The sequence below is a fragment of the Gopherus evgoodei genome, chromosome 2 (genome assembly GCF_007399415.2).
Source record: "Gopherus evgoodei ecotype Sinaloan lineage chromosome 2, rGopEvg1_v1.p, whole genome shotgun sequence".
NCBI classification, from domain to species: Eukaryota; Metazoa; Chordata; order Testudines; family Testudinidae; genus Gopherus; species Gopherus evgoodei.
Genome location: NC_044323.1, coordinates 20,752,873 through 20,768,488, shown reverse-complemented (window position 1 = coordinate 20,768,488; position 15,616 = coordinate 20,752,873). Strand labels below are relative to the sequence as shown.

Below are 15,616 nucleotides of genomic sequence, written 5' to 3'. Positions count from 1 at the left end.
ATAGGTGCACCCTGAGTCCCTTGGAATTATTCCTTCTTGTTTTCAAGCCTCTGACATTGGTTATTCACAGAAATTCCAGATCATCAGTCTCCAAAGGTGCAGTGTACCCGAGATTACCAGTTTTATCTTAAACCATTATTCCTGTAAACCACACAGCACTTGTAAGCACTTACAATAAAACAAAAGTAGATTTGTTTAAGAAAGAATAAAGATTTAACGAGAAGTGAGAGAAAGTGATGGGAACAACACAAAACAAAATAATAAAATGTGAACCTAGGTCTACTCTTGTCAATAATTACCTTTCCTATATAATAAAGTAGGCCTCCTACCCCCAGAAAGTTCAACGCTGTGGAGAGCTGGCTGGTTTCACAAGAATCAGGATCCAAACATTCATGAAAGTCCCCTGCTCCTTAAAGGATGTCTTCAATGAATGCAGAACCTTTCTTTACATTATTCATAACCAGGGTGGTGATCTGCCTGCTATAATGTTCCTTGTCACGACCAAGTGGTTTATATTTTTTGCTGTTGTCTTTGATGGCTTTCCATTGTTCTTATTTGCAAGGGTAGATAATAGAGCCTTTCATTACCTCGCTGTCTGAGTGACAGCTCCCTCTTACTTGAATGAATCTTCACCAAGACACACTACTTAGATGACTTAGGATACATCTACATTTAAAATGCTACCCATCATCCTAGGTTATTTATTTCCTCAAGAGAAAGTAGCTAGGTCAATAGAAGAATTTTTCCATTGACCTAGTGCAGTTTGCACTGAGGGGTTAGGTTGGTTTAACAATGCCACTCTGCTGTGGATTTTTCATGCCCTAACCACTGTAACTCAAGAAACTAATCTTCTAGTCTAGACCAGGCTCAGTTTTTACTCTAAGTCCATAAAGCATACTTTCAATATAAATACATTTATTCTTTAAATATTATCCATATATGCATACATCTCACAACGATTGAGTCTTGACCAGGAGTTTTCTGTAGATACCTTATACGTTACTCATTATGGATAAATCTCCTGTAAGACAGAGTTTGGTGCAGTGAGTGTCTTAGCTCTGAGGTGAGAGTTTGCAAATAATGGGACCCGTTGCCAAGGAGCCTCTGTGTCACAGCCATCATGTTTTGAGACTAGTCCATTGAAGTAATAGCCATTCCAAATAAATTCTGGAGAGAAATACCACACGAAGGGACTGTGTATTTTTTGTTGTTGTTTTTGTTTGCAATGCTTGGATCAGAAAGGGTGATAATTACTTAAGCCACAAGTGTTTCATATTTAAATATATTAAATTTACTTTTAATGGATTTGGTATCTTATATACTAGCTGTGTCTGCTTCTTATCTCCCACTTCCCCAAATAATGTATGTAATTACCTGTAATATCTGTTGCTGATAAAGGGTTCTTAAGTGGAATGATTGTCTAAATTATCTACTTTTAAAATTTAGCTAAATTCATGCTCACTATTCGGCGCTGCTTGAATGCCTGCATCCAGAGATCAATAAAAGAAAATCAAGATGATGATGAAGAAAGTGAAAAGGAGAATATAAGTGTAAGTAAAATAAAGCTTTCACTTTATGCTGAGCACTAACAACTTTTTAAAATAGCACTTGTGTTGTGACAGACCGGAAAGTGAACATGAAAGAGGGAGACCATAAGGGGAACAAATGGGGATCTCTAGGGATAGGAAGATAGGAAATAGTGGCTATCAGGCCACTACTGTTACGTGAGAGAGCGACAAATAGGTCGAGTAGCAGGAGTAAACTGGGAGGAATTCCAGGAATACTTAAAATGGGTGCTTATCTCATGCTGATGGTTATTGTAAGTATACAATAGTAGAAATTATTTTGCAATTGTATTTATTCAAATATGGATCTATCAAAATGACTGTATTTATGCACAGATTAAGTCTGAATTGTGGCATTCACATCCCCTACAGTAAACATAGCTCCTTTGTTAAATGAAGAGTTCAGAAAAAGATTTTCAATTTTTGACACATAATTTTAACCTGCATTCATATTATACAGTGTTAGCTATTTTAATCTCCAAATGTTTGCATTTCAGATGCTAAATAATGTGTTGTCAATAAACGATGTGGCTGCCATGGCAAGTTTACTGGAGATTACTGTAATTCTCTGGAGAAGTATTCACAAAGCCCTTGATCACAATGAAGAAGCCAAAGGTTACACAATCAGAAAGTTTGCCTCTGTACTACCAGAATATTTTAGAGTTTTTAAGGTAAACTTTAATATCATAGGTTAAAAATTGTGGCAAATTTAAAATACAGATGAATGACTTCCTGTGTGTGTGTAATAAATAAATAAATAAATAAAAAATAAATATAAATAAAAAATAAAAAAAAACCCTCCTCTCACCCCTATGGGTGGTATGTGTCTTCCTCAAACTCGGGTCCTCTACCAGAGGCCTGGGAGTTTGAGGGTTCTGCGCAGTATCTTAGCTGTTTCTAGCACTGCACTCTTCTGGACAGAGAGCTCTGATGTTGTTCCTGGGATCTGTTGGAGCCACTCACCCAGCTTAGGAGTCACAGCCTCGAGTGCTCCTACCACCACTGGGACCACTTTGGCCTTCACTTTCCACATCCTCTCTAGTTCCTCTTTCAGGCCCTGGTACTTCTGCAGCTTCTCATACTCCTTCTTCCTGATGTTGCTGTCACTTGGCACTGCTATATCTATCACCATCGCTGTCTTCTGGTCCTTATCTATTACCACAATGTCTGGTTGATTGGCCAGTACCTGCTTGTCCGTCTGGATCTGGAAGTCCCACAGAATCTTAGCCCTGCTATTCTCCACAACCTTCTGTGGAATCTCCCATCTGGTCTTGGGAGGATCTAGCACATACACTGTGCAGATGTTCCTGTACAATGCCAGCCACTTGGTTGTGCCGTTCAGTGTATGCTGTTCCTGCCTGCATCTTACATCCTGCCACTATGTGTTGGACTGTCTCTGAGGCCTCTCTGCACAGTCTGCACCTTGGGTCCTCTCTTATATGGTAGGCCCCTGCTTCAATGGATCTGGTGCTCAGTGCCTGTTCCTGTGCTGCTATGATCAGTGCCTCAGTGCTGTCTTTTAGTCCAGCCCTTTCCAGCCACTGGTAGGATTTCCCAATGTCAGCCACCTCAGCTATCTGTCGATGGTACATCCCATGCAGGATCTTGTCTTGCCATGGCACTTCTTCTGCTTGGTCTTCCTCCCATGTCTGCTGCTGCCTCAGGCATTCTCTCAGCAGCTCATCTTTGGGGGCCATCTTACTGATGTACTCCTGGATGCTTCGTGTTTCGTCCAGGACAGTGGCTTTGATGCTCACCAAGCCCCGCCCGCCTTCTTTCCTGCTGGTATACAGTCTCTGGGTGTTGGACTTGGGGTGGAAACCTCCGTGCATTATGAAGAGCTTCCGGGTCTTCACATCGGCAGCCTCCATGTCCTCCTTTGGCCAGCTCACTATACCAGCAGGGTATCTGATAACCGGCAGGGCGTATCTGTTAGTGGCATGGATCTTGTTTTTCCCACTGAGCTGGCTCTTCAGGACCTGTCTTATCCTTTGATGATACTTGATGTTGCTGTCTTCCTTGCCTCCTCATCGTGGTTTCCATGTGACTGTGGGACGCCAAGGTACTTGTAGCTGGTCTGTATGTCTGCTATGTGGCCCGCTGGTAGTTCCACCCCATCAGTCTTGACTACCTTCCCTCTCTTCACTACCATCCGGCCACACTTCTCCAGTCCGAATGACATTCCAATATCCTCACTGTAAATCCGCGTCAGGTGGATTAGTGAGTCGATGTCTCGTTCATTCTTAGCATACAGCTTGATGTCATCCATGTAGAGGAGGTGGCTGATGGTAGTTCCACTCCTAAACCCATACCCATATCCAGTCCTTGTAATTATCTGGCTGAGGGGGTTTAGGCCTATGCAGAACAGCAGTGGAGACAGTGCATCACCTTGGTATATGCCGCACTTGATGGCCACTTGTGCAAGCTGCCTTGAGTTGATTTCCAGTGTCGTCTTCCATAGTCCCCCATTGAGTTCTTGAGGAAGGTCCTTAGTATCCTATTGACTTTGTATAGCAGCAGACATTGAAAGATCCACGTGTGCGGCATTGAGTCGTAGGCTTTCCTGTAGTCAATCCAGGCTGTGCTCAGATTGGTCTGTCTAGACCTCGAGTCTTGGGTGACTGCTCTGTCTATGAGCAACTGGTGTTTTGAGCCTCTGGTGGTGTTCCCAATGCCCTTCTGAGCTGTGCTCATGTACTGGCCCCTATGGTTCTGTAGCTTGGCGGCTATGATACCTGATAGGATTTTCCATGTTGTGGGGAGGCAGGTTATTGGCTGGTTCTATTCCCTTGCAGGGGACTTTCATGATCAGCACCGTCCTTCCTTGTGTTAGCCAGTTTGGGTGAGAGCCTGCGGCTAGCAGCTGGTTCATCTGTGCTGCTAGCGTTCATGCACTGCTGTTAGTTTCTTTAGCCAGTAGGTGTGGATCATGTCTGGTCCTGGTGCTGTCCAGCTCTTCATGTTCTTGACCCACTGTTGGATGTCATCTACTGTGATGGTAACTGATTTCTGTTCTGGGAGATTGCTGTGCTCTGTTCTCAGGTCCTGCAGACACTTTGCACTGGTGTTATGAGTCTTCTCTTTCTCCCATATGTTCTTCCAGTACTGTTCAGTTTCTGCTGTTATTGTGTTGTTGCACTGTAATTGGGAGTACACCTTAGATGGTTCTTTAGAGAACAGGGCATTTACTTTTTTGGCCTCTGCTTCTCTAGTGTATCTCCTTAACCTGGTAGCCAGTGCTGTGAGCCTTTGTTTAGCAGTCTCTGGGGCTTCAGATGGAGTCAGGCCCCTTGTATTTTTTCAGTAGCCGAGTCTTATCCTTAATCTCTACACCCTTCTGTAGTTCCACCAGCTGACTAACTTCTCTCCGAGTCGCCTTGGTCTTATCCTCCAACCTCATTTTCCAGGGAGGGTATATACTGTTGTTGTTCTTGATCGTACAGCCAAGCATCTCCAGGATTACAGAGGCTGTAGCATATACCAGTTCATTGGTTTGAGTTATGGTGGTAGTAGGGATTGTCATGAGGGCCCTATTGGCATCTTCTAACAATACTATCTGATGGTACTTCTCCACTGAGCCTTGGTAATTGGTCTCGAGGATTGACTGTAGCTAGTTTCTCCATGATCTTATGCCTCATATCAGCTGCTGTGTTCTGCAATGGAGGGGGTGGCAGTGAAGTTTCAGCTTCAGGAGTGGGCTGCATATTCACTTGTTCTTCCAGGCCTTCTTGAGTCTGGGAGGTAATGTGGAGTTGGTCTATCTCAAGCTGTGAGAGCAGCTTCTTCTTTACTATGTTGAAGCGTTGGGTAACTAGCTGTTTCTCAGTAAGTGGGGATGTAGGTCTTTTGTCTATCCATAGCCCCCTCATACGTTTCATATATCCCCTCTCCTTAGGTCTACTGTTATAGTAGCATTCCATCAGTTCCAGGTTCTCTTGTCTCGTCCATGAATGGTTTGTTCCAGTAGCCCACTTATCGTCTGATTGTCCTGGTTCCTCGACATCTGGCGCGGACCTTGTTAATCCAGGCGACGTCCGAGCCGGTATGGCTCTCCTAGTTCGTGTTGCTCTCATATTTGAGGTAGGCAGGTGACGCGTTAGGGGTACCAACCGGGATTTGAACCCTGGTCTCCCGTATCAAAGGGCGGCGCTCTTAACCACTACACTATGTCACCTGCGCGTGTGCGTGTGTGTGTGTGTGTGTGTGTGTGTGTGTGTGTATGTATATATATATGTGTGTGTGTATGTGTGTATATATATATATATATATATGTGTGTGTGTATATGTATGTATATGTATATATATAGTGTGTGTGTGTATGTGTGTATATATATATATATATATATATGTGAGAATGAATTTATTTTCAATTCTAGTGCTTGTCTGGCATATGTGCGCATATCCCTTGTCTGTCTTTCCGCAGTTGTGTTTTCATGTGGTGTCTGGGTGATGCCATGAGCTAAAAAGTGGCTGGAGTGAGGTCCTTGGAATTTCCTAAACAAGAGAGAGTGTTCTATAATTTCACAGAGTCTGGCAGATGAGCCCTTATATTTTTAAGTATTGAAACAGAAACAGATATATAATTATTTGTTCTCTTTTGATTATCATCCTAGAGCTCTCTTGCTGGGAGTGCACGTGTTCTTGTTCTCTTGGCACCATGGTAGGAAGTAGCAAAAAGCACTGGCTCTTGAGGCTCCCCTGCAGAACAAATATTCAGTGTTAAGTCATATGAGAAGTTTCTTCTTCGAGTGCTTGCTCATATCCATTCCAGTTAGGTGTGCACGCACTGCGTGCACGTTCGTCGGAAATTTTTACCCTAGCATCACTTGGAGAGCTGGCAGGGCGCCCCCTGGAGTGGCACCGCTATGGTGCTGGCTATATACCCCTGCCAGCCCCTCCGCTCCTCAGTTCCTTCTTACCGCCCATGTCGGTCATTGGAACAGTGGAGCGCAGCTTAGCTGATCTCCACCTCCCTAGCGATTCGCTCGTTTCTATTGTAATTGTGTATATAGTTCGATTTCTTCAAGTATAGTTAATGTTTAGTTATTGCAGCAAAGAATCCTGTGGCACCTTATAGACTAACAGACGTTTTGGAGCATGAGCTTTCGTGGGTGAATACCCACTTCCTCAGATGCAAGTCTGTATTTGTGCAAGTTTCTTCATGAGGTTGATGGGTTTCCACTCCATACGGCTAAATGCAGTGCCTTGCATCTGAGGAAGTTGGTATTCACCCACGAAAGCTCATGCTCCAAAACGTCTGTTAGTGTATAAGGTGCCACAGGATTCTTTGCTGCTTTTACAGATCCAGACTAACACGGCTACCCCTCTGATACTGTTTAGTTATTAGTTCTGTAGTAGTTATTGTAGATAGTTAAGAGGGATCGGGGGTTAGCCCCTTCCCCTCGCCCGGTACCGGGGCCCGTGCCCGGTTCACCGGGCTTCAAACCATGCTCGGCCTGTCATAGGCCAATGCCCACAGGAGACCCTCACAACTCCTGTCTTAAGTGCTTGGGTGAATCCCACCTTACAGACAAGTGCCACATCTGTAAGGCGTTCAAGCCCCGGACTAAAAAAAAGCAGGACATTCGCCTAAAACAACTTCTGATGGAGGCAGCGTTGATTCCCCAGTCGTCGGCACCGCCAGCGGCACCGGGAACAAGTGCCTCTTCGGCACCAGAGCGAACGCCAACAGTGAAGGCTCCCCGACATCAACCATCACCGGCCCAAGCTCCTACCTAGCACCGTTCGCTCTCACCACGGAGCAAGAAGCACAAGCCTCCTGCGGCTACTATATCTACTCCGCAGTCTGAGCGCTTAGCCAAGTCGGACCGCCCGGCACCGTCAACTGCCGTGGCACCGACGTCCTATGCACCGTGGATTCCGGCCTCGCAAGAGCCATCGAGTCCGGTGCTTACCAGCTCCCCAGCATGCGCCGTGGTTGAGCTTATCGTGCCCTCCACTCCGGAGACGTTCTCCACGGCATGGGACTTGATTGTCTTGATGGAGCCTGAGCTGCCTCAACCCCCGGTGCTGCCGGTGCGGGTTCTTCAGTCAATAGGCAAGCCGGCCCTCATGAGACCTTCTTCGCCTGGTACCACTGAACGCCACCAGTCCCGATCCAGGTCCCGCAGGCACTCCCGGTCCCGTCATCGATCCCAGTCCCTTGGCCGCTTGCAGTCCCGGTACCGTTCCCCATCGAGGTACCGGTCGTACTCACGGCACTGTTCGAGGTCCCGGTCGCCATCCAGATACTATCGGCACTGCTCCAGATCTCGGCACCACTCGCGGCACCGTACCTCTCGCAGCTGATCTCGGCATGGCGATTCCAGGCACCGGTCGACCTCCTGGCACCGTGCTGGTTGCAGGTCCCGGTCCCACTCCCGGCACCATCACGACTCTCGGTACTGTTCTCTGGCACCACGTAGGGATGGTTCAAGTGGACGCAGAGACCCACATCAAACGGTCTCCGCCCCCCCGTGGCCATCTCGTCATCCATTGATCTCCTCCCATGCAGACACTGCATCATATAGGGATTCGGATAACCACCAGGGACCTCATCAGTGGCCCTTTTGGACACCTTGGGCCTACCACCAAACCCAAGGTGATCTGCATATACCATTGCGCTTCGGCTCTTCTGAACATCGGGCGCCAGAGACCACGGTGAGCAGACCTCCCCCGGCAGGTACGGAGGAATCTCCAGCCCACGTACTAGACCCACAAGATCCGCCGCCTCAGGACATTCCCCCAAGACCAGGAGTCGATCCAAGACCTGCTTGTCCCAGAGTTTCATCCTCTTCTTCCCCGGATGCAGCGGTGCCAGGGACGTCTACATCTGGACCGCCCCCAATCGACCTCAGGCCACACCAGGACCTTCTGCGCCGCGTCACCCTCAATATCAACTTGCCCGTAGAGGAAGTTCCTGAGGTGGATGACCCGGCTGTCAGTATACTGTCAGCGGAGGCCCCAACTAGGGTGGCCCTCCTCTTCATCCGCTCGATCCAGGCTAGAGCGGATACCATCTGGCAATCCCCAGCATCCGTACCGCCCACAGCCAGAGGGGTTGAACGTAAATACATGGTACCCTCCAAAGGATACGAGTACCTGTATATACACCCCTCTCCTTGTTCATTGGTTGTACAGTCCGGCAATGAACGGGAGCACCATGGCCAGCAAGCCCCTGCCCCTAAATCAAGGGAGGCCAGGCGAATGGATTTGTTGGGGAGAAAGATCTATTCCGTGGGAGGCCTCCAACTCAGGGTGACAAACCAGCAAGCCATCCTGAGTAGGTACAGCTGCAACACCCGGGAGGCAGTTGGGAAGTTTGCAGAGCTCATCCCGCAGGACTCCCGCTAGGAATTCACAGCTCTCCTGGAGGAAGGGAAGAAAGTTGCGCGGACCTCCCTCCAGGCCTCGCTGGATGCCGCCGATTCGGCAGCTAGAACCGTCGCCTCTGGAATTGCCATGCGGCGTATATCGTGGCTGCAAGTGTCAGGCCTGCCACCTGAACTTCAGTACACTATACAGGACCTACCTTTTGATGGCCAGGGCCTCTTCTCCCAGAAGACGGACCCTTGGCTACAGAGTCTGAAGGACAATCACGTAATTATGCGTTCGCTGGGAATGCATATGCCGCAGACTCAAAGACGATCTTTCCGGTTGCAACCTCAGCGCCCCTACCCCCCGCCTCGGCCAAGGCAAGATTTCACCAGAAGGTGAGGTCATACCTCTCGCAGACGACAGTTTGGACCTCAGGGGGGTAACAATTCCGGTCCCACCAAGCTACCGGCGGGACCGAAGCCAAACTTTTGAGGGTGCACCCGAGAGCACTGTACCAATGACCTCCCAGGATCCTTTTCAGTTTGCCAACCGCCTTGCCGCATTCCTCCCTGCGTGGTCCCAGCTAACTTCGGACCGTTGGGTCCTCTGCACGGTGGAGTGTGGCTACTGTCTTCAGTTTGTTTCAACCCCACCTTCCCACCCTCCCTCCTCGTCCCTCTTCAGGGACCTCTCTCACGAGCAACTCCTTCTGCAGGAGGTTTTGAGGCTCCTTGCGATGGGAGCTATAGAGGAGGTTCTGGAGGAATTATGGGGCAAGGGGTTCTATTCCAGATATTTCCTAATTTCCAAGGCAAAAAGGGGCCTCTGGCCTATCCTGGACCTGCGAGGACTGAACAAATTCATGAGAAAGTTCATGTTCCGCATGGTATCCCTGGGAACCATCATCCCTTCCCTGGATCCCGGAGATTGGTACGCTGCTCTCGACATGAGGGACGCATATTTCCACATCGCGATTTACCCTCCGCACAGATGGTACCTACGCTTTGTGGTGAATCATCAACATTACCAATTTGCGGTCCTTCCCTTTGGCCTCTCCTCGGCCCCTTGGGTTTTCACAAAGTGTACGGCGGTAGTCGCCGCCTCCCTCCACCATCGTCAAATACATGTCTTCCCATACCTCGACAACTGGCTTATTCGAGGGACCTCCGAGGCTCAAGTCACCGCTCATGTAAACGTCATCAAGGCCCTATTCACCCATCTAGGCCTGATAATCAATCTGGACAAATCCATTCTGCTACCTACGCAGAGGATAGAATTCATAGGGGCCATGCTGGACTCCAATCTTGCAACGGCCAGCTTGCCCCTATCGCGATTTCAGGCTATAGTCTCCTTTATACAACGACTACAAAGCTTCCCAACAACCTCTGTCCGCACCTGCCTCGGCCTCCTCGGTCACATGGCTGCATGCACCTTCGTTACGAAGCACGCGAGACTGCGCATGTGTCCTCTTCAGACTTGGCTCGCCTCAGTCTATCATCCCATGCAGGGATGCTATAGACATTATAATCATGGTTCCACCAAGTGTTCTGGGCTCCCTCGACTGGTGGCTGACGCCCTCCCTGGTGTGTGCTTGTCATAACATAATTCCCAGATTTGGACCTTAGCGTCCAACATATGGGTGTTAGCATGAAAACCTCCAAGCTTAGTTACCAGCTTGGACCTGGTAAAGCTGCCACCACCCAAAAAATTAGTGTTTTGGGGCACTCTGGTCCCCCCAAAAACCTTCCCTGGGGACCCCAAAGACCCAAATTCCTTGAGTCTCACAACAAAGGGGAATAAACCATTTCCCTTCCCCCCCTCCAGGTGTTCCCTCCCTGGGTTCCTGGAGAGATATACAGAAGCAAGCTCCGTGAATCTAAACAGAGGGATTCCACCCTCCCTATTTTCAGTCCTGGAAACACAAGTACTTCCCTCTTCACCCAGAGGGTATGCAAAGTCAGGCTTGTAAATCTAACACACACAGATTTCCGCCTGACTTCTTCCTCCCACCAATTCCCTGGTGAGCTACAGACTCAATTCCCTGGAGTTCCCCCCTAAAGAAAAACTCCAACAGGTCTTAAAAAGAAAGCTTTATGTAAAAAGAAAGAAAAATACATAAAAATGGTCTCTCTGTATTAAGGTGACAAATACAGGGTCAATTGCTTAAAAGAATATGAATAAACAGCCTTATCCACAAAGAATACAATTTAACACATTCCAGCAACTACACACATGTAAATATAAAAAAACAACCCTATGGTCTTCCTATCTTTGTACTTACAACTTGGAAACAGAAAATTAGAAAAGCAGGAGGCAGAAAAATCCTCTCTTAGCCGAGAGAGTACAGGCAGAAGACAAGAACAAAGGACTCACACACAAACTTCCCTCCACCCAGATTTGAAGAAGTCTTGTTTCCTGATTGGTCCTCTGATCAGGTGTTTCAGGTTACTCCTTTCCAGGTAAAAGAACATTAACTCTTAGCTATCTGTTTATGACAGTGCTGGTCGTCCATTCATCCGTCGCAGCCCTCTGTGTCCCTGACAACAGACACTTCCTCTCTCGGCTGGGGCGCTCACTTAGGGCACCTTCGCACCCAAGGCCTTTGGTCCTTTCAGGAGCTGGCGCTTCACATCAATGTCTGCGAACTGAGAGCAGTCCGACTGGCGTGCCAGACCTTCCAGCATCACCTACAGAGCCGTTGTGTTGCAGTATTCACAGACAACACAACGGCCATGTATTACATAAACAAGCGGGGAGGGATGCGATCTTCCCCCCCTTTGTCAAGAGGCGATGCGACTGTGGGACTTCTGCATAGCCCACTCGATAGACCTGGTAGCCTCCTTTCCCCCGGGAGTCCGGACTCTCTCGCGGATCACCTGAGCATGTCCTTCCTGTCCCACGAGTGGTCCATCCATCCGGACATCCTCCTTTCAGTATTCCGGAAGTGGGGCTTTCCCCAGATAGACCTCTTTGCCTCCTGAGAGAACAGGAAATGCCAGGTGTTCTGCTCCCTGCAGGGTCACTCCCCAGGCTCTCTCTCGGACGTGTTCCTAATTCTCTGGGAAGGTCATCTACTTTATGCCTTTCCACCCTTTCCCCTAGTCCACAGAGTCCTGCTCAAGCTCCGCAGGGACAGGGCCCAGCTAATCGTGATAGCTCTGGCGTGGCCGAGGCAGCACTGGTACACCATGATGCTCGACCTATCTCTAGCAGGCCTTATACCTGTGCCACTCTGCCCGGACCTCATAACACAGGACTTCAGCAGACTTCACCATCTGGACCTGCAGTCCCTCCACCTGACAGCATGGCTGCTGTCTGGTTAAACCAATCCGAATTGCTCTGTTCCACCCCAGTGCAACAGGTCCTGCTGGGAAGCAGGAAGCCTTCCACGCGGGCGACATATCTCGCCAAGTGGAAGCGCTTCTCCCATTGGTGCGCCCAGCATAACTTTATTCCTGAAGGGGTATTGGTCCCCATTATCTTGGACTACTTATGGTACCTCAAGGAGCAGGGCCTGGTGCTCTCTTCGATAAGGGTGCATCTGGCCGCGATTTCCACCTTCCATCCTGGGGAATCTGGTAGTTCGACCTTCTCTCACCCTGTAGTTTCCAGATTCCTTAAGGGCTTGGAGTGGCTCTACCCTCAAATTAAGTGCCCTTCCCCTACCTGGGACCGCAACCTTGTATTAGCTAGGCTCATGGGCCTTCCCGTTTGAGCCGTTAGCCACATGCTCGCTACTGTACCTATCCTGGAAGACAGCCTTCCTCGTTGCTATCACCTCGGCCAGACGAGTATCGGAGCTTCGTCTCTGATGGTAGATCCTCCGTATACGATATTCCACAAGGACAGGGTACAGCTGCGACTGCACCCGGCTTTCCTTCCCACGGTGGTCTCTACCTTCCACATTAATCAAGACATTTTTCTACCAGTCTTCTTCCTGAAGCCGCACGCATTGCGCCGGGAACATCAGCTACATACCCTGGATGAATAATCACTACCCCAGTTCCTCTTTCACTACTTTGTAGATCCCCCCGTATACGATATTCCACAAGGACAAGTGTCATAAGCAGATTGTTAAGGGTTAATATCTCTTGTACCTGTAAACGGTTACAAGCAGGGAACTGGACACCTGACCAGAAGACCTATCAGAAGACAAGATACTTTTAAATTTGGGAGGAGGAAAACTTTTGTGTGTGTGCTTTGTGTGTTGTGTGTTCTTCTCTCGGAGCATCTGAGAGAGACCAGACATTACTACAGGCTCTCTAAGTTTCTTTTCATATAGTAAGTAAAAACAGGCGGTTTAGGCTTTTTGATTGTTTTTACTCTATTTGCAATTGTGAATCTGGCTGGTTAACTTTTATATGTGTAGTTGCTGGGAATATTCTGATTTATATTGGTACTGGGAGGAAAGTCTCTTTCTGGTGTCTGTAAGCTATAGGACCCTGTAAGATTTACATCTTAAAGTTACAGAGATAATTCTTTACTTTTTCCTTCCTTTTATTAAAAGATTTTTTTTTAGAGAACCTGTTTGATTTTTTCTTCCTTGTTTCCCTTGTGTTGTTCCAGGGGATTGGGATACTCACCAGGACGGGTGAGGGGGAGAGAGAGAATCTCTCTGTTTGTTTGCCTCTTTGTGGAAGGGAAGGGAGATGCTTCTCTGTATGGTGATTTAGAGGTTAGATCAGTATCTCTCAGGATAGCCCAGGGAGCGAAATTCTGAAAGGGGGAAAGGTGAGGGGAATGGTTTATTTCTCCTTGTTTTAAGAACCTAAGGGATCTGGGTTCTTGGGGTCCCCAGGGAAGGTTGGGGAGGTCAGAGTGCCCCAAAACACTATATTTTTGGGTGGTGGCAGTGCTATCAGATCTAAGCTGGTAATTAAGCTTAGAGGATTCAGGTGCTAGTATCTCATTTTCTGAACTCTAAGGTTCAGATCTGAGAAGGAATGCTATGATAACAAGGTACAGCTGCGACCGCAGGCAAGTTAGAAACACCAGAGTTGTCTTCCCTTCCTTGCACTCGTTTTTGCTATCTTAATTCTGCCTTGTGGTGAGCATTCTCTTGATGCACTTGCTCGTTGTTAGGCTTTGACATGTTTGTCTCAGTTAATTCCATTAATCTTCATAGTGTTGGTCCAGTTGATCTCTTCACCTAATCCTGCAGTATTCCTCATAATTGATGCCAAGCTCTGTTTGTTACTAATAGTACATGTGCTGCCTGTGATGCTTTGGGAAGAATCATCCAACAAAGATTTCTCTTATTTGCGTAAACAGCAAAGAGTCCTCTTATTTGTGTGGATTTTGCTCTGAGAGCTCTCAAGGGCTGTGAAAACCATATGGAAGCTTCCTCAGTGGAATAATCATCCTTTCTTCTTTGAGTAGTGTCTCTAAGGGCTCTCCACTCTTGGAACATTTTTGCCCTCTTTACCTCACATCAGAGATTTTAGGTAGCAGTACCTGTTTGGCCTGCTCATACTCTCTTCTCATCTTGTGCCATGCACAAGTGCTATATTGCATTGCTCAGGTGAACCGCCCTCTGTTCCTTCTCAGACGCCTTGGCCCAAGATGGGGCCTCAGCAGCATCTGAACTGAGATTACTTCGCTCGTATTTTCTTTCTCTTGTTCAAGATAGTGTTAATTCATGGAGTTCGTTAGTTTGTGTACCTCCCTTTTTTCTTTTTTGAGTTTAAAAAAAAAATTCTTATTAGAATAGTGAACTGTTCCCCATCCATAGTTTGTTTTTTCTTGTTTCTTCCATCTGGGGCAGCGGAACCTGAAAAGGGTATGCCCAGCTCACCTGGGTTTACATGTTATCTTCCCTGTCAGGAGGCTATCCTGGTCAGTGTCAGACATAACGAGAGTCACATGTCCCTCGGAAGTATAATTTCTGCCTGAAATTAAGGTCAAGGGCCAGAAAACTGAACTAAAACTGAGTCTGCTTATGACTGAGAGTTTGCTCCAACCAGCTTCCGACACCAGCCTCAGGTTCTCCACTGTCCAGTGGTCCTTGATGAGGCTGCCTCCATCAACTTCCTTGGCACAACACTCCCCTGCAACTTCCAAGAGAAAATTCCTGGATTCCTCTCAAAAAGCTTCCAGAAAGTGAGCACTTCAAGTAGCTTGGATAGAGAATCTACCACAAAGAGATGATCCCCAATCAGGTTGACCACTTTGGCACCCACTGATCTCTCGCTCAGTACTCATAAGGCTGCAGGTTCCTCAGGTACTGTCATTGCCAGCAAGCCTAAAGACTGTAAGAATTCAGGCTCTTAAACCTTGGGTCAAGTGCAGTAGCTATCTTTAGAACTCTCACATTGGTACCTTCTTTGCGTTTTGTAAAATCTGCAGTGAAACTATTCTTTAAATGAACATGCGCTGGGTCATCATCTGAGACTGCCATAAAATGAAATATATGGCAGAATGTGGGTAAAACAGAGCAGGAGACATACAATTCTACCCCAAGGAATTTAGTCACAAATTTAATTAACACATTATATTTTTAGTGAGTGCCATCAGCATGGCAGCATGTCTTTTGGAATGGTGACTGAAGCATGAAGGGGCATATGAATGTTTTTAGCATTTCTGGCACATAAACACCTTGCAATGTGGGCTACAAAAGTGCTATACGAACTCATGTTCTCACTTTTAGATGTCATTGTAAATAAGAAGCAGGCAGCATTATCTCCCATAAGTGTAAACAAACTTGTTTCTCTCAGCGATTGGCTGAACACGAAATA

At 47.5% G+C, this 15,616-nt stretch overlaps 1 protein-coding gene across 1 annotated transcript in view; it reads left to right on the top strand.

Annotated features, from left to right (window-relative positions):
• The window catches only part of NCAPG2 (non-SMC condensin II complex subunit G2), a 156,654-nt gene that overhangs the window by 75,737 nt on the left and 65,301 nt on the right, over nucleotides 1-15,616 (top strand). The window contains exons 15-16 of the mRNA XM_030550109.1: nucleotides 1,447-1,550; nucleotides 2,063-2,236. Of these exons, the coding sequence (XP_030405969.1) occupies nucleotides 1,447-1,550; nucleotides 2,063-2,236 (278 nt within the window). The remainder of the gene's footprint in view (nucleotides 1-1,446; nucleotides 1,551-2,062; nucleotides 2,237-15,616) is intronic.